Source organism: Staurois parvus, unplaced genomic scaffold (assembly GCF_062004578.1).
Source record: "Staurois parvus isolate SC_StPar_1 unplaced genomic scaffold, SC_StPar_1.0 ptg000039l, whole genome shotgun sequence".
Lineage (NCBI taxonomy): Eukaryota > Metazoa > Chordata > Amphibia > Anura > Ranidae > Staurois > Staurois parvus.
The window spans coordinates 1,748,392-1,773,185 of NW_028317835.1; the positions used below are offsets into that span (position 1 = coordinate 1,748,392).

Sequence of the window (24,794 nt, forward strand, 5' to 3'; positions counted from 1 at the left end):
TATCACTGTCATACCTCCACACTACTCTCCTGTACATACCCATCACTGTCATACCTCCACACTCCTCTCCTGTACATACCGATCACTGTCATACCTCCCATACTCCTCTGCTGTACATACCGATCACCGTCATACCTCCACACTCCTCTCCTGTACATACCCATCACTGTCATACCTCCGTACTCCTCTCCTGTACTTACCTATCACTGTCATACCTCCACACTCCTCTCCTGTACATACCTATCACTGTCATACCTTCACACTCCTCTCCTGTACATACCCATCACTGTCATACCTCCGCACTCCTCTCCTGTACATACCGATCACTGTCATACCCCGCACACTCCTCTCCTGTACATACCGATCACTGTCATACCTCCGCACTCCTCTCCTGTACATACCAATCACTGTCATACCCCCCACACTCCTCTCCTGTACATACCAATCACTGTCATACCTCCACACTCCTCTCCTATACACACCGATCACTGTCATACCTCCTCACTCCTCTCCTGTACATACCGATCACTGTCATACCTCCCATACTCCTCTCCTGTACATACCCATCACTGTCATACCCCCCACACTCCTCTCCTGTACATACCAATCACTGTCATACCTCCGCACTCCTCTCCTGTACATACCAATCACTGTCATACCCCCCACACTCCTCTCCTGTACATACCGATCACTGTCATACCTCCACACTCCTCTCCTGTACATATCGATCACTGTCATAAACCCCACACTCCTCTTCTGTACATACCTATCACTGTCATACCTCCGTACTCCTCTCCTGTACATACCGATCACTGTCATACCTCCACACTCCTCTCCTGTACATACTCATCACTGTCATACCTCCACACTCCTCTCCTGTACATACAGATCACTGTCATACCTCCACACTCCTCTCCTGTACATACCCATCACTGTCATACCCCCCACACTCCTCTCCTGTATATACCGATCACTGTCATACCTCCACACTCCTCTCCTGTACATACCCATCACTGTCATACCTCCCACACTCCTCTCCTGTACATACCGATCACTGTCATACCTCCGTACTCCTCTCCTGTACATACCCATCACTGTGATACCTCTACACTCCTCTCCTGTACATACATATCACTGTCATACCTCCACACTCCTCTCCTGTACATACCGATCACTGTCATACCTCCGTACTCCTCTCCTGTACATACCGATCACTGTCATACCTCTACACTCGTCTCCTGTACACAAAGATCACTGTTATACCTCCACACTCCTCTCCTATACATACCCATCACTGTCATACCTCCGTACTCCTTTCCTGTACATACCATTCACTGTGATACCTCCACACTCCTCTCCTGTACACACTGATCACTGTCATACTTCCGTACTCCTCTCCTGTACATACCGATCACTGTCATACCTCCACACTCCTCTCCTGTACACACCGATCACTGTCATACCTCCACACTCCTCTCCTGTACATACCGATCACTGTCATACCTCCGTACTCCTCTCCTATACATACCGATCACTGTCATACCTCCGTACTCCTCTCCTGTACATACCCATCACTGTTATACCTCTACACTCCTCTCCTGTACATACCTATCACTGTCTTACCTCCACACTCCTCTCCTGTACACACCGATCACTGTCATACCTCCACACTCCACTCCTTTACATACCGATCACTGTCATACCTCTACACTCCTCTCCTGTACATACCGATCACTGTCATACCCCCCACACTCCTTTCCTGTACATATTGTTCACTGTCATACCTTCACACTCCTCTCCTGTACATACCGATCACTGTCATACCCCCCACACTCCTTTCCTGTACATACCCATCACTGTCATACCTCCCACACTCCTCTCCTGTACATACCGATCACTGTCATACCCCCGATACTCCTATGCTGTACATACCGATCACCGTCATACCTCCACACTCCTCTCCTGTACAGACCCATCACTGTCATACCTCCACACTCCTCTCCTGTACATACCTATCACTGTCATACCTCCACACTACTCTCCTGTACATACCGATCACTGTCATACCTCCACACTCCTCTCCTGTACATACCCATCACTGTCATACCTTCACACTCCTCTCCTGTACATACCGATCACTGTCATACCCCCCACACTCCTTTCCTGTACATACCCATCACTGTCATACCTCCCACACTCCTCTCCTATACATACCGATCACTGTCATACCCCCCATACTCCTCTGCTGTACATACCGATCACCGTCATACCTCCACACTCCTCTCCTGTACATACCCATCACTGTCATTCCTCCACACTCCTCTCCTGTACATACCTATCACTGTCATACCTCCACACTACTCTCCTGTACATACCCATCACTGTCATACCTCCACACTCCTCTCCTGTACATACCGATCACTGTCATACCTCCGTACTCCTCTCCTATACATACCGATCACTGTCATACCTCCGTACTCCTCTCCTGTACATACCCATCACTGTTATACCTCTACACTCCTCTCCTGTACATACCTATCACTGTCTTACCTCCACACTCCTCTCCTGTACACACCTATCACTGTCATACCTCCACACTCCACTCCTTTACATACCGATCACTGTCATACCTCTACACTCCTCTCCTGTACATACCGATCACTGTCATACCCCCCACACTCCTTTCCTGTACATATTGTTCACTGTCATACCTTCACACTCCTCTCCTGTACATACCGATCACTGTCATACCCCCCACACTCCTTTCCTGTACATACCCATCACTGTCATACCTCCCACACTCCTCTCCTGTACATACCGATCACTGTCATACCCCCGATACTCCTATGCTGTACATACCGATCACCGTCATACCTCCACACTCCTCTCCTGTACAGACCCATCACTGTCATACCTCCACACTCCTCTCCTGTACATACCTATCACTGTCATACCTCCACACTACTCTCCTGTACATACCGATCACTGTCATACCTCCACACTCCTCTCCTGTACATACCCATCACTGTCTTACCTTCACACTCCTCTCCTGTACATACCGATCACTGTCATACCCCCCACACTCCTTTCCTGTACATACCCATCACTGTCATACCTCCCACACTCCTCTCCTATACATACCGATCACTGTCATACCCCCCATACTCCTCTGCTGTACATACCGATCACCGTCATACCTCCACACTCCTCTCCTGTACATACCCATCACTGTCATTCCTCCACACTCCTCTCCTGTACATACCTATCACTGTCATACCTCCACACTACTCTCCTGTACATACCCATCACTGTCATACCTCCACACTCCTCTCCTGTACATACCGATCACTGTCATACCTCCCATATTCCTCTGCTGTACATACCGATCACCGTCATACCTCCACACTCCTCTCCTGTACATACCCATCACTGTCATACCTCCGTACTCCTCTCCTGTACATACCTATCACTGTCATACCTCCACACTCCTCTCCTGTACATACCTATCACTGTCATACCTCCACACTACTCTCCTGTACATACCCATCACTGTCATACCTCCACACTCCTCTCCTGTACGTACCTATCACTCTCATACCTCCACACTACTCTCCTGTACATACCCATCACTGTCATACCTCCACACTCCTCTCCTGTACATACCGATCACTGTCATACCTCCCATACTCCTCTGCTGTACATACCAATCACCGTCATACCTCCACACTCCTCTCCTGTACATACCCATCACTGTCATACCTCCGTACTCCTCTCCTGTACATACCTATCACTGTCATACCTCCACACTCCTCTCCTGTACATACCTATCACTGTCATACCTCCACACTACTCTCCTGTACATACCCATCACTGTCATACCTCCACACTCCTCTCCTGTACATACCGATCACTGTCATACCTCCAAACTCCTCTCCTGTACATACCGATCACTGTCATACCCGCCACACTCCTCTCCTGTACATACCAATCACTGTCATACCTCCGTACTCCTCTCCTGTACATACAGATCACTCTCATATCTCCACACTCCTCTCCTGTACATACCGATCACTGTCATACCTCCCACACTCCTCTCCTGTACATGCCGATCACTATCATACCTCCGTACTCCTCTCCTGTACATACCGATCACTGTCATACCTCCACAATCCTCTCCTGTACATACCGATCACTGTCATACCTCCGTACTCCTCTCCTTTACATACCCATCACTATCATACCTCCGTACTCCTCTCCTGTACATACCCATCACTGTCATACCTCCACACTCCTCTCCTGTACATACCGATCACTGTCATACCTCCACAATCCTCTCCTGTACATACTGATCACTGTCATACCTCCGTACTCCTCTCCTTTACATACCCATCACTATCATACCTCCGTACTCCTCTCCTGTACATACCGATCACCGTCATACCTCCGCACTCCTCTAATTAAACATACCGATCACCGTCATACCTCCACACTCCTCTCCTGTACATACCGATCACTGTCATACCCGCCACACTCCTCTCCTGTACATACCAATCACTGTCATACCTCCGTACTCCTCTCCTGTACATACAGATCACTCTCATATCTCCACACTCCTCTCCTGTACATACCGATCACTGTCATACCTCCCACACTCCTCTCCTGTACATGCCGATCACTGTCATACCTCCCACACTCCTCTCCTGTACATACCGATCACTATCATACCTCCGTACTCCTCTCCTGTACATACCGATCACTGTCATACCTCCACAATCCTCTCCTGTACATACCGATCACTGTCATACCTCCGTACTCCTCTCCTTTACATACCCATCACTATCATACCTCCGTACTCCTCTCCTGTACATACCCATCACTGTCATACCTCCACACTCCTCTCCTGTACATACCGATCACTGTCATACCTCCACAATCCTCTCCTGTACATACCGATCACTGTCATACCTCCGTACTCCTCTCCTTTACATACCCATCACTATCATACCTCCGTACTCCTGTCCTGTACATACCGATCACCGTCATATCTCCGCACTCCTCTAATTAAACATACCGATCACTGTCATACCTCCACACTCCTATCCTTTTCGTACCCATCACTGTCATACCCCAACACTCCTCTTCTGTACGTACCCATCACTGTCATACCCCCACACTCCTCTCCTGTACATACCCATCACTGTCATACCCCCCCACACTCCACTCCTGTGCATACCGATCACTGTCAAACCTCCGTACTCCTCTCCTGTACATACCGATCACCGTCATAGATCCACACTCCTCTCCTGTACATACCGAGCACCGACATACCTCCGCACTCCTCTCCTTTTCGTACCCATCACTGTCATTCCCCCACATTCCTCTTATGTACATACCGATCACTGTCATACCCCCCACACTCCACTCCTGTACATACCGATCACTGTCATACCTCCACACTCCTCTCCTGTACATATCGATCACTGTCAAACCCCCCACACTTCTCTCCTGTACATACCGATCACTGTCATACCTCCACACTCCTCAGCTGTACATACCGATCACTGTCATACCTCCACACTCCTCTCCTGTACATATCATTCACTGTCATACCTCCCACACTCCTTTCCTGTACACACCGATCACTGTCATACCTCCATACTCCTCTCCTGTACATACCGATCACTTTCATACCTCTACACTCCTCTCCTGTACACACCGATCACTCTCACACCTCCACACTCCTCTCCTGTACATACTGATCACTGTCATACCCCCCACACTCCTTTCCTGTACATATTGTTCACTGTCTTCCCTTCACACTCCTCTCCTGTACATACCGATCACTGTCATACCCCCCACACTCCTCTCCTGTACCTACCCATCACTGTCATACCTCCCACACTCCTCTCCTGTACATACCGATCACTGTCATACCTCCACACTCCTCTCCTTTACATATCCATCACTGTCATATCCCCCACACTCCTCTCCTTTACATACCCATTACTGTCATACCTCCGCACTCCTCTCCTGTACATACCGATCACTGTCATACCTCCGTACTCCTCTCCTGTACATACCGATCACTGTCATACCTCCGCACTCCTCTCCTGTACATACCGATCACTGTCATGCCCCCCCACACTCCTCTCCTGTACATACCGATCACTGTCATACCCCCCACACTCCTCTCCTGTACATACCCATCAATTTCATACCTCCGCACTCCTCTCCTGTACATACCCATCACTGTCATACCTCTGCACTCCTCTCTTGTACATACCGATCACTGTCATACATCCACACTCCTCTCCTGTACATACCGATCACTGTCATACCTCCACACTCCTCTCCTGTACATACCGATCACTGTCATACCTCCGTACTCCTCTCCTGTACATACCCATCAATGTCATACCTCCGCACTCCTCTCCTGTACATACCGATCACTGTCATACCCCCCACACTCCTCTCCTGTACATACCGATCACTGTCATACCTCCGCACTCCTCTCCTGTACATACCAATCACTGTCATACCCCCCACACTCCTCTCCTGTACATACCAATCACTGTCATACCTCCACACTTCTCTCCTGTTCATATCGATCACTGTCATACCCTCCACACTCCTCTCCTGTACACACCGACCACTGTCATACCTCCACACTCCTCTCCTGTACATACCGATCACTGTCATACCTCCGTACTCCTCTCCTGTACATACCGATCACTGTCATACCTCCACACTCCTCTCCTGTACATACTCATCACTGTCATACCTCCACACTCCTCTCCTGTACATACAGATCACTGTCATACCTCCGTACTCCTCTCCTGTACATACCTATCACTGTCATACCTCCACACTCCTCTCCTGTACATACCCATCACTGTCATACCTCCACTCTCCTCTCCTGTACATACCGATCACTGTCATACCCTCCACACTCCTCTCCTGTACATACCGATCACTGTCATACCCTCCACATTCCTCTCCTGTACACACCGATCACTGTCATACCTCCACATTCCTCTCCTGTACATACCGATCACTGTCATACCCCCCACACTCCTCTCCTGTACATACCGATCACTGTCATACCTCCGTACTCCTCTCCTGTACATACCGATCACTGTCATACCTCCACACTCCTCTCCTGTACATACTCATCACTGTCATACCTCCACACTCCTCTCCTGTACATACAGATCACTGTCATACCTCCACACTCCTCTCCTGTACATACCCATCACTGTCATACCCCCCACACTCCTCTCCTGTATATACCGATCACTGTCATACCTCCACACTCCTCTCCTGTACATACCCATCACTGTCATACCTCCCACACTCCTCTCCTGTACATACCAATCACTGTCATACCTCCGTACTCCTCTCCTGTACATACCCATCACTGTGATACCTCTACACTCCTCTCCTGTACATACATATCACTGTCATACCTCCACACTCCTCTCCTGTACATACCGATCACTGTCATACCTCCGTACTCCTCTCCTGTACATACCGATCACTGTCAAACCTCTACACTCGTCTCCTGTACACAAAGATCACTGTCATACCTCCACACTCCTCTCCTATACATACCCATCACTGTCATACCTCCGTACTCCTTTCCTGTACATACCATTCACTGTGATACCTCCACACTCCTCTCCTGTACACACTGATCACTGTCATACTTCCATACTCCTCTCCTGTACATACCGATCACTGTCATACCTCCACACTCCTCTCCTGTACACACCGATCACTGTCATACCTCTACACTCCTCTCCTGTACATACCGATCACTGTCATACCCCCCACACTCCTTTCCTGTACATATTGTTCACTGTCATACCTTCACACTCCTCTCCTGTACATACCGATCACTGTCATACCCCCCACACTCCTTTCCTGTACATACCCATCACTGTCATACCTCCCACACTCCTCTCCTGTACATACCGATCACTGTCATACCCCCCATACTCCTCTCCTGTACATACCGATCACTGTCATACCTCCACACTCCTCTCCTGTACATACTCATCACTGTCATACCTCCACACTCCTCTCCTGTACATACAGATCACTGTCATACCTCCACACTCCTCTCCTGTACATACCCATCACTGTCATACCCCCCACACTCCTCTCCTGTATATACCGATCACTGTCATACCTCCACACTCCTCTCCTGTACATACCCATCACTGTCATACCTCCCACACTCCTCTCCTGTACATACCAATCACTGTCATACCTCCGTACTCCTCTCCTGTACATACCCATCACTGTGATACCTCTACACTCCTCTCCTGTACATACATATCACTGTCATACCTCCACACTCCTCTCCTGTACATACCGATCACTGTCATACCTCCGTACTCCTCTCCTGTACATACCGATCACTGTCATACCTCTACACTCGTCTCCTGTACACAAAGATCACTGTCATACCTCCACACTCCTCTCCTATACATACCCATCACTGTCATACCTCCGTACTCCTTTCCTGTACATACCATTCACTGTGATACCTCCACACTCCTCTCCTGTACACACTGATCACTGTCATACTTCCATACTCCTCTCCTGTACATACTGATCACTGTCATACCTCCACACTCCTCTCCTGTACACACCGATCACTGTCATACCTCTACACTCCTCTCCTGTACATACCGATCACTGTCATACCCCCCACACTCCTTTCCTGTACATATTGTTCACTGTCATACCTTCACACTCCTCTCCTGTACATACCGATCACTGTCATACCCCCCACACTCCTTTCCTGTACATACCCATCACTGTCATACCTCCCACACTCCTCTCCTGTACATACCGATCACTGTCATACCCCCCATACTCCTCTGCTGTACATACCGATCACCGTCATACCTCCACACTCCTCTCCTGTACATACCCATCACTGTCATACCTCCACACTCCTCTCCTGTACATACCTATCACTGTCATACCTCCACACTCCTCTCCTGTACATACCCATCACTGTCATACCTCCACACTCCTCTCCTGTACATACCTATCACTGTCATACCTCCACACTACTCTCCTGTACATACCCATCACTGTCATACCTCCACGCTCCTCTCCTGTACATACCGATCACTGTCATACCTCCCATACTCCTCTGCTGTACATACCGATCACCGTCATACCTCCACACTCCTCTCCTGTACATACCCATCACTGTCATACCTCCGTACTCCTCTCCTGTACATACCTATCACTGTCATACCTCCACACTCCTCTCCTTTACATACCTATCACTGTCATACCTCCACACTACTCTCCTGTACATACCCATCACTGTCATACCTCCACACTCCTCTCCTGTACATACCGATCACTGTCATACCTCCAAACTCCTCTCCTGTACATACCGATCACTGTCATACCCGCCACACTCCTCTCCTGTACATACCAATCACTGTCATACCTCCGTACTCCTCTCCTGTACATACCGATCACTCTCATATCTCCACACTCCTCTCCTGTACATACCGATCACTGTCATACCTCCCACACTCCTCTCCTGTACATGCCGATCACTGTCATACCTCCCATACTCCTCTCCTGTACATACCCATCACTGTCATACCCCCCACACTCCTCTCCTGTACATACCAACCACTGTCATACCTCCGCACTCCTCCCCTGTACATACCAATCACTATCATACCCCCCACACTCCTCTCTTTTACATACCGGTCACTGTCATACCTCCGTACTCCTCTCCTGTACATACCGATCACTGTCATACCTCTACACTCCTCTCCTGTACACACCGATCACTGTCATACCTCCACACTCCTCTCCTGTACATACCGATCACTGTCATACCTCTACACTCCTCTCCTGTACCTACCGATCACTGTCATACCCCCACACTCCTTTCCTGTACATATTAGTCACTGTCATACCTTCACACTCCTCTCCTGAACATACCGATCACTGTCATACCCCCCACACTCCTCTCCTGTACATACCCATCACTGTCATACCTCCACACTCCTCTCCTGTACATACCGATCACTGTCTTACCTCCGTACTCCTCTCTTGTACACACCGATCACTGTCATACCTCCACACTCCTCTCCTGTACACACTGATCACAGTCATACTTCCGTACTCCTCTCCTGTACATACCGATCACTGTCATACCTCCACACTCCTCTCCTGTACATACCGATCACTGTCATACCTCCACACTCCTCTCCTGTACACACCGATCACTGTCATACCTCCACACTCCTCTCCTGTACATACCGATCACTGTCATACCTCCGTACTCCTCTCCTATACATACCGATCACTGTCATACCTCCGTACTCCTCTCCTGTACATACCCATCACTGTGATACCTCTACACTCCTCTCCTGTACATACCTATCACTGTCATACCTCCACACTCCTCTCCTGTACATACCGATCACTGTCATACCTCCGTACTCCTCTCCTGTACATACCGATCACTGTCATACCTCTACACTCCTCTCCTGTACACACCGATCACTGTCATACCTCCACACTCCTCTCCTGTACATACCGATTACTGTCATACCTTCGTTCTCCTCTCCTGTACATACCGATCACTGTCATACTTCTACACTCCTCTCCTGTACACACCGATCACTGTCATACCTCCACACTCCTCTCCTTTACATACCGATCACTGTCATACCTCTACACTCCTCTCCTGTACATACCGATCACTGTCATACCCCCCACACTCCTTTCCTGTACATATTGTTCACTGTCATACCTTCACACTCCTCTTCTGTACATACCGATCACTGTCATACCCCCCACACTCCTCTACTGTACATACCCATCACTATCATACCTCCCACACTCCTCTCCTGTACATACCGATCACTGTCATACCCCCCATACTCCTCTGCTGTACATATAGATCACTGTCATACCTCCACACTCCTCTCCTGTACATACCCATCACTGTCATACCTCCACACGCCTCTCCTGTACATACCTATCACTGTCATACCTCCACACTCCTCTCCTTTACATACCCATCACTGTCATACCTCCACACTCCTCTCCTGTACATACCCATCACTGTCATACCTCCGTTCTCCTCTCCTGTACATACCGATCACTCTCATATCTCCATACTCCTCTCCTGTACATACCCATCACTGTCATACCTCCCACACTCCTCTCCTGTACATACCCATCACTGTCATACCTCCACATTCCTCTCCTGTACATACCCATCACTGTCATACCTCCGTACTCCTCTCCTGTATATACCGATCACTGTCATACCTCCACACTCCTCTCCTGTACATACCGATCACTGTAATACCTCCACACTCCTCTCCTTTACATACCGATCACTGTCATACCTCCACACTTCTCTCCTGTACATACCCATCACTGTCATACCCCCACACTCCTCTCCTGTACATACCGATCACTGTTATACCCCCCCACACTCCTCTCCTGTGCATACCGATCACTGTCAAACCTCCGTACTCCTCTCCTGTATATACCGATCACCGTCATACCTCCGCACTCCTCTCCTGTACATACCGATCACCGTCATACTGTACCTCCACACTCCTCTCCTGTACATACAGAACACTGTCATACCTCCACACTCCTCTCCTTTTCGTACCCATCACTGTCATACCCCCACACTCCTCTTCTGTACGTACCCATCACTGTCATATCCCCACACTCCTCTCCTGTACATACCAATCACTGTCATACCCCCCCACACTCCTCTCCTGTGCATACCGATCACTGTCAAACCTCCGTACTCCTCTCCTGTACATACCGATCACCGTCATAGATCCACACTCCTCTCCTGTACATACCAATCACCGTCATACCTCCGCACTCCTCTCCTTTTCGTACCCATCACTGTCATTCCCCCACACTCCTCTTATGTACATACCGATCACTGTCATACCCCCCACACTCCTCTCCTGTACATATCGATCACTGTCAAACCCCCCACACTTCTCTCCTGTACATACCGATCACTGTCATACCTCCACACTCCTCAGCTGTACATACCGATCACTGTCATACCTCCACACTCCTCTCCTGTACATATCATTCACTGTCATACCTCCCACACTCCTTTCCTGTACACACCGATCACTGTCATACCTCCATACTCCTCTCCTGTACATACCGATCACTTTCATACCTCTACACTCCTCTCCTGTACACACCGATCACTCTCATACCTCCACACTCCTCTCCTGTACATACTGATCACTGTCATACCCCCCACACTCCTTTCCTGTACTTATTGTTCACTGTCTTACCTTCACACTCCTCTCCTGTACATACCGATCACTGTCATACCCCCCACACTCCTCTACTGTACCTACCCATCACTGTCATACCTCCCACACTCCTCTCCTGTACATACCGATCACTGTCATACCTCCACACTCCTCTCCTTTACATATCCATCACTGTCATATCCCCCACACTCCTCTCCTTTACATACCCATTACTGTCATACCTCCGCACTCCTCTCCTGTACATACCGATCACTGTCATACCTCCGTACTCCTCTCCTGTACATACCGATCACTGTCATACCTCCGCACTCCTCTTCTGTACATACCGATCACTGTCATGCCCCCCAACACTCCTCTCCTGTACATACCGATCACTGTCATACCCCCCACACTCCTCTCCTGTACATACCCATCAATTTCATACCTCCGCACTCCTCTCCTGTACATACCCATCACTGTCATACCTCTGCACTCCTCTCTTGTACATACCGATCACTGTCATACCTCCACACTCCTCTCCTGTACATACCGATCACTGTCATACCTCCACACTCCTCTCCTGTACATACCGATCACTGTCATACCTCCCATACTCCTCTCCTGTACATACCCATCACTGTCATACCCCCCACACTCCTCTCCTGTACATACCAACCACTGTCATACCTCCGCACTCCTCCCCTGTACATACCAATCACTATCATACCCCCCACACTCCTCTCTTTTACATACTGGTCACTGTCATACCTCCGTACTCCTCTCCTGTACATACCGATCACTGTCATACCTCTACACTCCTCTCCTGTACACACCGATCACTGTCATACCTCCACACTCCTCTCCTGTACATACCGATCACTGTCATACCTCTACACTCCTCTCCTGTACCTACCGATCACTGTCATACCCCCCACACTCCTTTCCTGTACATATTAGTCACTGTCATACCTTCACACTCCTCTCCTGTACATACCGATCACTGTCATACCCCCCACACTCCTCTCCTGTACATACCCATCACTGTCATACCTCCACACTCCTCTCCTGTACATACCGATCACTGTCTTACCTCCGTACTCCTCTCTTGTACACACCGATCACTGTCATACCTCCACACTCCTCTCCTGTACACACTGATAACAGTCATACTTCCGTACTCCTCTCCTGTACATACCGATCACTGTCATACCTCCACACTCCTCTCCTGTACATACCGATCACTGTCATACCTCCACACTCCTCTCCTGTACACACCGATCACTGTCATACCTCCACACTCCTCTCCTGTACATACCGATCACTGTCATACCTCCGTACTCCTCTCCTATACATACCGATCACTGTCATACCTCCGTACTCCTCTCCTGTACATACCCATCACTGTGATACCTCTACACTCCTCTCCTGTACATACCTATCACTGTCATACCTCCACACTCCTCTCTTGTACATACCGATCACTGTCATACCTCCGTACTCCTCTCCTGTACATACCGATCACTGTCATACCTCTACACTCCTCTCCTGTACACACCGATCACTGTCATACCTCCACACTCCTCTCCTGTACATACCGATTACTGTCATACCTTCGTTCTCCTCTCCTGTACATACCGATCACTGTCATACTTCTACACTCCTCTCCTGTACACACCGATCACTGTCATACCTCCACACTCCTCTCCTTTACATACCGATCACTGTCATACCTCTACACTCCTCTCCTGTACATACCGATCACTGTCATACCCCCCACACTCCTTTCCTGTACATATTGTTCACTGTCATACCTTCACACTCCTCTTCTGTACATACCGATCACTGTCATACCCCCCACACTCCTCTACTGTACATACCCATCACTATCATACCTCCCACACTCCTCTCCTGTACATACCGATCACTGTCATACCTCCCATACTCCTCTGCTGTACATATAGATCACTGTCATACCTCCACACTCCTCTCCTGTACATACCCATCACTGTCATACCTCCACACTCCTCTCCTGTACATACCTATCACTGTCATACCTCCACACTCCTCTCCTTTACATACCCATCACTGTCATACCTCCACACTCCTCTCCTGTACATACCCATCACTGTCATACCTCCTAACTCCTCTCCTTTACATACCGATCACTGTCATACCTCCACACTCCTCTCCTGTACATACCAATCACTGTCATACCTCCGTTCTCCTCTCCTGTACATACCGATCACTCTCATATCTCCACACTCCTCTCCTGTACATACCCATCACTGTCATACCTCCCACACTCCTCTCCTGTACATACCCATCACTGTCATACCTCCACATTCCTCTCCTGTACATACCCATCACTGTCATACCTCCGTACTCCTCTCCTGTATATACCGATCACTGTTGTCATGGAAATTTTGTATTGTTGGTCGAACTTTAAATGTGTCATATATTCGTGTTATTCATATGTCTCTCGTGTGGCTTAATTAAAGCTCTGAAGGCTGCAATTGGGCCATGCCATGTACAATGTATGTATTACAGTACTCAGCTTGGTAATGGATGAGATGGCAGATCTGCGCTTATAGACCGGCGTGTATACCACCACGGCATTCCATGCGAATGCTGCTGTCAGTGGACCGTGGGCCTGTATCCGCATATCAGCAGCATGGTACCACGTGGGCTTCATAACGCAATGCGCAAGCGGTGTGAACTCCACGTGTAGGCTTATGCATATCTTACAACCCATTACTAATCTGAACTGTATCTCGGATGGATGTGTTTTAATAAAGATCGTATCGGGCCCATCCAGGTACAGACTGATATTTTTAGGGAGTGCTTGTGCAGAGAATTTTGCATACCAATAGAAGCTAGTAGGACAGGAAATATGACCTCAGATGGCTCATAGGGGGGAAGGGGAGGAAGTCTGCTGACCTCAGAAGACTCATGGGGGAGGACCAGTGATAGATAATAGCAAAGGCTATGCTCCAATTGGAATGTACATCCTCTGTATAGGCAATCCCCATTGCATTGTTCGGTGGGAGGGGATTGACTTTATTCATGTGGGGGGCATGTGTGTATTTTTAATAAAACAGAGAGCTGGGTCTAAAATCAGCCCTTATGTGGATTGCAACCAGCCTTAGAGTGTCGTGTGATCATTCTAGGGTAACGGAGCTCCAATTCTCCCACAATTCAACAGAACCAAAGTATTTGGATGGGCAGGAATCGTGTAGTTTAGCTGCAGTCGTGGTAAGCGGGATTCGCACAGCTTTATGGGGGATTTCTGCACATCCAACTGCGAGTACTCACGGTAAGGAGAAATTCGTTAAAGCGAATTTCCAAGACAGTTTGGCGAGCCTGGTGGATACTAACGCGTATTCTTGCGTAGCTAACCTAGAACGAGGGGGGAATGGCCATCATGAACTAGCAAAAAGTATGCCGGCACATTTCAGGTCTCTCTGCCATTAAGAGGATCGCTTTTTGCGTGTTCGTGTGGCTGATTTCGCTCTCTGTTAGCTAACAAGAAATACCGCTTGGCAAGGACCTCATTTTTTGTCCTAAACTCTTGATTTGTGGGTGAAAGACAAGGGTTTGTCTCTGCGGAGAGCAGCAGAGGGGTGGGTTTGGTTGGCTGGATTTGGTCAAGTTTAAAAATCTTCCAACCAAAAATTAAACGGGTATATGTTTTAGTGGGTAAAAGTTGTTGCATAGTGTTAGGTAAGTATTTGTGGGCTGTAGGTACTGTGGTGATTGCTTTACCCCCTCCACGTGAGGTAATTATTACAGTGCTGAAAGGCTTAGGTTAATTGTTAACTGTTGTAAGATCTGTGTTATGTGGTCTGTACAATGTTTTGTGGTACTACTGCTCCCAGCAAGCATGCAGCAGGGGGTCCTTTCTGTTACATGTGCATGTTAGTGTGATATGTTGGTGTTTTATGTCCGTTCTGTGATTGTGCCCAAATTGTGTTGTATGTGTACTTCATATTGTTGTGTAATTGTCCAGTGTATGTTCTGTCTAAAAGTCTGTTTTATGTAAGAGGCAATTTTGAGGCTAGAGTCTGCCGTGTGTTTCCCTGTGGGGGGTCATTCTAGTGTTACCATGTGCTTCCCTGTGGGGGGTCATTCTAGTGTTACCATGTGCTTCCCTGTGGGGGGTCATTTTCTTGACTAAACCACATGGACTCCTTTTGTTTGGTGGCCATTTTGTTGGCTACCAAATGTGCAGTAATCTCTATGCAATGTGCATGAAGTTTCCTATATGCATTTGACCCATATTGTGTTTTTAATCCAAATTTTTTACAGTTTCATTTGTTTGCTTTTAGCTTTAAATTTGCGTATTGCCAGCCAATTTAAAGTGTATTAAGCGAGTTTTCCCTTCACGTGTTCCACATTTAATGAGCGCGGTGTAGTCTGGGTTTTTGCACATAGATTTCTTGTATAGTGATTATGTTTTTCTTGTGTTTTTCCTGTTAAAAGTAGTTCCTTATTGTAAAGCGGGTTTGTTTTAAGCTGCTGTGTCGCGTGTTCCACGTCCAGCAGACTTTTTGTGTAAACGGTTCTAGGTGGTTGCAGTAAAGATTGCGTGTATAACGTGGATCGTTTAGCGGTGCTGATAGGAGTGATTTTTGCGTCAGCAACAAGGTTACTTTTGGCGCAGTTTTTCGGTTTACCTCTGTGTAATTGTTTTACTGTGAAACGTCCCGTGTTTTTCATAAGGATCCACTTTGTCCTTTTTAACAGTTTTTCAGGTTGAAAAAGGGTTTTTCTGTGTGTATTAGGAAAGTTTTTTCTTTACACAAATTTCCTTAAGGTCAGTTAGCAGGTTTCTGCCCAACCAGTGACCCCTAAGTAACATCCAAGAACCCCTCTTTTTGTTTTGACTTGTGTTAGCTACTGTGTGCAGGGAGAGAAAAGCCACTTTCATCATTGTGCGGTGTGGCCTGCCAAACACAGTGGGTGATGAGAACCACATAAATTACGCTGTGCGAGTGGGCGGTCCAGGGAAGTAACACTTAGCCTGGTTACCACAAACACTTCGGGTGGTCAGGATCACATAAATTACGCTGTGCTGGGAAAGTGGTGGAATCAGGCCTCTCGGTAGGATCCCACCGAGTGCTCCAGGGGGTAAACAGGTACCCGGACGCGGGATATATACCAGTGACTAGTCACGATGGGCAGTAGTCAGTCCATGAAGAGAGAGGGGGAACCAGCCCTCTTCAGGGTAAGGACAGCTGCACAACTGATGAAGGTGAGTTTGGGGGGGAAGTCTACAGAACCCCTCAAAAGGTGGAATAAATGGTCGAAGGGTACCAGATGGGAAATTCCCCGGGAAGGTACATTTGACGCATGGAGGTGGGAAAAATTCATCTCTGAATTTGAACCACGGATGCAGGCGTCAGAACTAGAGATCGCACAGCTATGGCTTCACAGGTCAATCCGATTAGGGAAGCAGGGCATACATAAACTGGTGTCTGTCCGGAAGAACCAGGTGATGTATACCTGGCCTCCAGAGGGAATAAAACAGGAAGATCCGGTGTCAGAGGTGGAGGAAGCTCTTTCAGGGCTGACTCTACTAAGGCAGGCAGGATCAGGGTCTGCTGGGGTTCCCCAACAACCAACAGTGGCTGAGATAAGTATAACTGCACCTGTCTCTTCTGTTAGTGACGTCACTCTTGACATACCTTCTGTGTCTTCTGTCTCTATGCCTCAGCCTCTGCCTCTACCTCTCCCTTCTCCCTGCTTCACCCCAGCTCCTTCTGTTTCCAACTATGAAGCCTACTCAACAACCGATTTGCAGACTATCTGTGAATCAAGGGGAATAGACACCCGGTTAAAAAACAGGGCGGATTGCATCAAAGCGCTACGAACCACTGATCAGACCCCTGCCCCCCAGCTATACCCTGATCTGAGGGACCTCAAACCTGAAGGTGCAGTAAGCGAGGTGGTTAATCTAAGCCCACCGATGATGCTGGGTCAGCCCTTGCACTCTTCCCGGACCGAGGCCTATCCAGTCAGGGTGCAGCAATTTGAAGGTCCTCCCAATGCACGGGGGGAACGGACTTTAGGGGAACGGGTAGTTTGGCATGTCCCCTTCACCCCGGCAGAGATCCGCACTATTCTGGCTGAGCTCCCGGACTATCGAGTCAATCCGAGAGGATTTGCTCGAATGTTTGGACAAAACCAGTTCAGCTATGGTATGAGCGGGTCAGATTGTGCACAGATCCTACGGGCAAAGGTGGGCATGGAAGTGGCCAGTACAGTGATTGCAGGGTGCTCTATAACCACGCATGAGGAGATGACTTCAGGGGGCAAAGAGTTCTGTACACAGCTAAAGGCAAAGCTTCCAGAAATGTATGGTGCTACCTCTACTACGGACATGATGAAGCTCACCCAGGGTCCTAATGAGGAAAGCGCCTGCTTCTGGCGCCGTCTCAAGCAGACGGCACTGGATGCGGATCTGGAAGTTGGACCTGATGCTCCAACTGAAGGGGTAAAGGTGACCGCGACGCACATTCTGTTGCGGGCCAAATTTTTGGAAGGCATCGATATTAAAATTCGGGAAAGGCTGGTTCTGGCCCGACCCGAATATAATGAGATGTCTATCCCTGCTATCCTTTCCACTCTTGCGGCAATAGAGAGGGAAATGGATAGAAGAAAACAAGACAAGGCCAAAGTTCTTATGTCCCAGACCCCACACGAAAAACCAAGGGATCTGGGTCACAGGAAGGATAGGCCCCCACCCAGGTGCTTCCAGTGCCACCAAACGGGGCACATGAGGAGGAGCTGCCCCAATTACCTAAAGGTCGGTGGCAGTTCATTCCTGATGAGTCCTCCGCCCCTATGACCACCATGGTAAGTAACTCCTATGAATTCTCATAGGAAGTTGACAAATCGGTGTCGGCCCAGATCCATCTTTTTCTAGAGGAATTAAAATATCCCCTCCCTTGCCTCACTGACACCGGTGCAGCAAGAACGGTCCTGCGAAAACAGGACATCCAAGGCAAGGTACCCCTCTCAGGGGAAAGCCCTCCTAACCCCTACTAACCTCACTATCAAACGATGCACTATTCTTAACCCAGCTTCTCTTCTTCCTGTGTCGGAAGATGAGAAGGGGGGGGAGGACAGCAATGACAGTGCTGAATTTTGCAACACGACTAACAATACTAACACCTCTTCTGCTAACATGTCTTCTTTGTCCACTACTAACCTCTCTTCCAAAGGACACGACTGCATTTCTTTGGTGGAACTGGAGTCAGCGGCGACACACCCCATATCACCCCGAGAGTAGCGGTAAGGTTGAACGTCTTCCAATACCCAAAAACCTTGGCCTGAGTGTCTCCCCATTGCCCCCTATTCCATCCGGAATGCCCCTCGGCAACCACATGGGCTGTCACCCTACGAGGTGTTGTTTGGGGGACTTCCCAAAACAGGGTTGTACTTTCCTCAACAGTTGTCGTCTTTGCATTCACAGCTTACAGGTTATGTGCAATCTCTGCAACGGGAGCTGCAGAAGATACACCATCGGGTTCGCGAATCGCTCCCCGATCCAAATGCAATAACAGGTGTTCTTTCTATTGAGCCAGGTGATTGGGTCGTCCTAAAGAAACATCAAAGAACCGGACTCGAGCCACGGTTCACCGGACCATACCAAGTCCAGCTGACGACACCTACCTCACTCAAACTCGAGGGACGAGACAACTGGGTGCACGCAAGCCACTACAAGAAGCTTTTCAGCTACACCAGAGAATGAGGGGTGTCATTTTCCTTTTTCTTTTTGTTTGTATGTCATACATGTGTGTGAACGGAGGAAAAGACGGCAGATACCCCAACCTTTTATTTAAAATGCACCTGCGTTTAGCCAGAACCGCCAACAAAACCAACTGTTGGGTATGCTCTAAGCCCCCACCCAGTCATCACATGTCCGCAATGGCCGCTGTTCATGCCCTATATGACATCCGCGTCGGCATGAAAAAGCAAGGGACCCCTGGTCAGCCCCCACGTAGACATTTGTCGGTAGAACTTAATGACACATTTTTAGCAGGTAACATCAGTTTCAGCACCAATATTAGCTCTAGCTCCTGTAGGGCCCTCACCAGTCCATTATGGGTAACTGGGCAGCTAGGCAGCCCTCAGGTGTGCTTTAACATCAGCTTTGGCACAGGTAACAAGTTTGTTGGGACTACCACCTGTGAGGGAGGTATAACTGTCAATCTGACTAACCAGACTTCCCTTCTGAGTAACCACACTGACCGACCAGACCACGTGTGTTGGAAGGACGGATGTGATGTGCAGACTGAGGGAGCAATCCCCCAGTCTGTGCAACTGTTGCTCAGTGCCAGAGGCCGAACGAGGAACTCCTCCTGTTCTGCTCTGACAGGTCCATACTATTTTCTGTGTGGTTCGGCAGCCTATAGAACATTCCCCCAGAACGCGAAAGGTTCGTGTGCCCTCATAAAGCTAGTCCCCGCATCCTATGTAGTGATGGACCATGAAGAGTTGATGGTCCACAAGAAGGTAAGGATGGCAGGGAGAGTTCGCAGGGAACTGTTCTCTGAGGGCGACCAGGCATGGGCTTGGTTCCCCTCATGGACAGGATGGGGAATAGAACTTATGAAGCGCCTGAACAATTTTTCTGTCATCGTGGATAGTATGTTTAACGAGACCGTAGAGGCTGTCAGAGAAATTGCCCAAGAACAACGGCAGATGGGAATTTTAGTGCTTCAGGAGAAGATGGCCCTTGATTATCTTTTAGCCGCCAAAGGGGGGTTCTGTGAGTTCATCGGAGAGGATTGTTGTACTTGGATAGAAGACACCGATGACAAGGTCCAGGCCCATATGGACAAAGTTAGTGAACTACAGGGAAAAGCTAGAGCTATAGCTAGTGAGGGTTGGAATCCGTTCAAGGGTTTGGGAGGATTGGGAGATTTCCTGTTCTCCATCGGATCTTGGTTGAAGGAAGTGGGAGTGTATATCCTGATGCTTCTCTTTTTCATCTGCCTTTTATATGCCGCGGTGAGATGTTCCTGTTGCCTCATCGACCGTGTAAGCCAAGCTCGGGCAGACGACCACATCTCCATGCCCGCTCCGGGGATCCCACTCCAACCACTGATCGGGGGAAGACCTCACCAACCAACCACCTTCTCTACAGATTACGTCCTGGCTTCCCTCTAATTTATCTCTCTGAAGACCACATTCTCCAAGACCTTCAAGCAAGCTTCAAGCCTCATCATTGTTTGTGTCTGCGATTTGGAAAACTGTCTGGGTCGAGACCAGCCTTGTGTGGCCCCGTCTGCAGGGGCAATTTGAGAATCTATTGCTGGATCTCCCCAGACCACCGTGGGATCACAAGCTTTATTCATACCACAAGTCTGTTTGTGGTTTTTGCAAGAGCCTTCCTGTAGTGAAGGTTCCAACGCTCTTGAGGATCATCGCTTCAATCAAGCCTGTTTGCGTCGAGTCTGCGTCGGGTCTTGTTGTTTCAGGTACCCCGTGGAGCTTTATTCTCAGGGACAACTACAGGAACTCTTTGAAGTTTGAGACTACACCCATCAAGCTGAAGAAGATCAAGAAGGGACACGAGGAGAATATGATAAAACAGGAGGGAATGTCATGGAAATTTTGTATTGTTGGTCGAACTTTAAATGTGTCATATATTCGTGTTATTCATATGTCTCTCGTGTGGCTTAATTAAAGCTCTGAAGGCTGCAATTGGGCCATGCCATGTACAATGTATGTATTACAGTACTCAGCTTGGTAATGGATGAGATGGCAGATCTGCGCTTATAGACCGGCGTGTATACCACCACGGCATTCCATGCGAATGCTGCTGTCAGTGGACCGTGGGCCTGTATCCGCATATCAGCAGCATGGTACCACGTGGGCTTCATAACGCAATGCGCAAGCGGTGTGAACTCCACGTGTAGGCTTATGCATATCTTACAACCCATTACTAATCTGAACTGTATCTGGGATGGATGTGTTTTAATAAAGATCGTATCGGGCCCATCCAGGTACAGACTGATATTTTTAGGGAGTGCTTGTGCAGAGAATTTTGCATACCAATAGAAGCTAGTAGGACAGGAAATATGACCTCAGATGGCTCATAGGGGGGAAGGGGAGGAAGTCTGCTGACCTCAGAAGACTCATGGGGGAGGACCAGTGATAGATAATAGCAAAGGCTATGCTCCAATTGGAATGTACATCCTCTGTATAGGCAATCCCCATTGCATTGTTCGGTGGGAGGGGATTGACTTTATTCATGTGGGGGGCATGTGTGTATTTTTAATAAAACAGAGAGCTGGGTCTAAAATCAGCCCTTATGTGAGTTGCAACCAGCCTTAGAGTGTCGTGTGATCATTCTAGGGTAACGGAGCTCCAATTCTCCCACAATTCAACAGAACCAAAGTATTTGGATGGGCAGGAATCGTGTAGTTTAGCTGCAGTCGTGGTAAGCGGGATTCGCACAGCTTTATGGGGGATTTCTGCACATCCAACTGCGAGTACTCACGGTAAGGAGAAATTCGTTAAAGCGAATTTCCAAGACACTGTCATACCTCCACACTCCTCTCCTGTACATACCGATCACTGTAATACCTCCACACTCCTCTCCTTTACATACCGATCACTGTCATACCTCCACACTCCTCTCCTGTACATACCCATCACTGTCATACCCCCACACTCCTCTCCTGTACATACCGATCACTGTTATACCCCCCCACACTCCTCTCCTGTGCATACCGATCACTGTCAAACCTCCGTACTCCTCTCCTGTATATACCGATCACCGTCATACCTCCGCACTCCTCTCCTGTACATACCGATCACAGTCATACTGTACCTCCACACTCCTCTCCTGTACATACAGATCACTGTCATACCTCCACACTCCTCTCCTTTTCGTACCCATCACTGTCATACCCCCACACTCCTCTTCTATACGTACCCATCACTGTCATATCCCCACACACTCCTCTCCTGTACATACCAATCACTGTCATACCCCCCCACACTCCTCTCCTGTGCATACCGATCACTGTCAAACCTCCGTACTCCTCTCCTGTACATACCGATCACCGTCATAGATCCACACTCCTCTCCTGTACATACCGATCACCGTCATACCTCTGCACTCCTCTCCTATACATACCAATCACTGTCATACCCCCCCACACTCCTCTCCTGTGCATACCGATCACTGTCAAACCTCCATACACCTCTCCTGTACAAACCGATCACTGTCATACCTCCACACTCCTCTCCTGTACATACCGATCACTGTAATTCCTCCACACTCCTCTCCTGTACACACTGATCACTGTCATACCTCCACACTCCTCTCCTGTACATACCGATCACTGTCATACCTCCACACTCCTCTCCTGTACACACCGATCACTGTCATACCTCCACACTCCTCTCCTGTCCTTACCGATCACTGTCATACCTCCGTACTCCTCTACAAAACATACCGATCACTGTCATACCTCCGTACTCCTCTCCTGTACACACCGATCACTGTCATACCTCCACACTCCTCTCCTGTACATACCGATCACTGTAATTCCTCCACACTCCTCTCCTGTACATACCGATCACTGTCATACCTCCACACTCCTTTCCTGCACATACCGATCACTGTCATACCTTCGTACTCCTCTCCTATACATACCCATCACTGTCATACCTCCGTACTCCTCTCCTGTACATACCATTCACTGTGATACTTCTACCATCCTCTCCTGTACATACCGATCACTGTCATACTTCCGTACTCCTCTCCTGTACATACTGATCACTGTCATTCCTCCACACTCCTCTCCTGTACATACCGATCACTGTCATACCTCCACACTCCTCTCCTGTACCTACCGATCACTGTCATACCTCCACACTCCTCTCCTGTCCTTACCGATCACTGTCATACCTCCGTACTCCTCTCCTATACATACCGATCACTGTCATACCTCCGTACTCCTCTCCTGTACATACCCATCACTGTGATACCTCTACACTCCTCTCCTGTACATACCTATCACTGTCATACCTCCACACTCCTCTCCTGTACATATTGATCACTGTCATACCTCCGTACTCCTCTCCTGTACATACCGATCACTGTCATACCTCCACACTCCTCTCCTGTACATACCGAATACTGTCATACCTTCGTTCTCCTCTCCTGTACATACCGATCACTGTCATACTTCTACACTCCTCTCCTGTACACACCGATCACTGTCATACCTCCACACTCCTCTCCTTTACATACCGATCACTGTCATACCTCCGTACTCCTCTCCTATACATACCCATCACTGTCATACCTCCATACTCCTCTCCTGTACATACCATTCACTGTGATACCTCTACACTCCTCTCCTGTACATACCGATCACTGTCTTACCTCCGTACTCCTCTCTTGTACACACCGATCACTGTCATACCTCCACACTCCTCTCCTGTACACACTGATCACTGTCATACCTC

At 48.7% G+C, this 24,794-nt stretch overlaps 2 protein-coding genes and 1 pseudogene across 2 annotated transcripts in view; all 3 read left to right on the top strand.

The window, feature by feature from the left end:
* LOC149470549 (uncharacterized) overlaps nt 1-22,636 on the top strand; it is a 34,522-nt gene extending 11,886 nt beyond the window's left edge. Inside the window, exon 2 of the mRNA XM_089662707.1 lies at nt 19,889-22,636. Coding sequence (XP_089518833.1) covers nt 20,052-21,476 — 1,425 coding nt within the window. The 5' untranslated portion in view covers nt 19,889-20,051 and the 3' untranslated portion in view covers nt 21,477-22,636. The remainder of the gene's footprint in view (nt 1-19,888) is intronic.
* The window catches only part of LOC149470540 (uncharacterized), a 699,116-nt gene that overhangs the window by 449,444 nt on the left and 224,878 nt on the right, over nt 1-24,794 (top strand). The gene's annotated exons all lie outside the window — the stretch shown is intronic.
* The window catches only part of LOC149470547 (uncharacterized), a 201,877-nt pseudogene that overhangs the window by 120,477 nt on the left and 56,606 nt on the right, over nt 1-24,794 (top strand).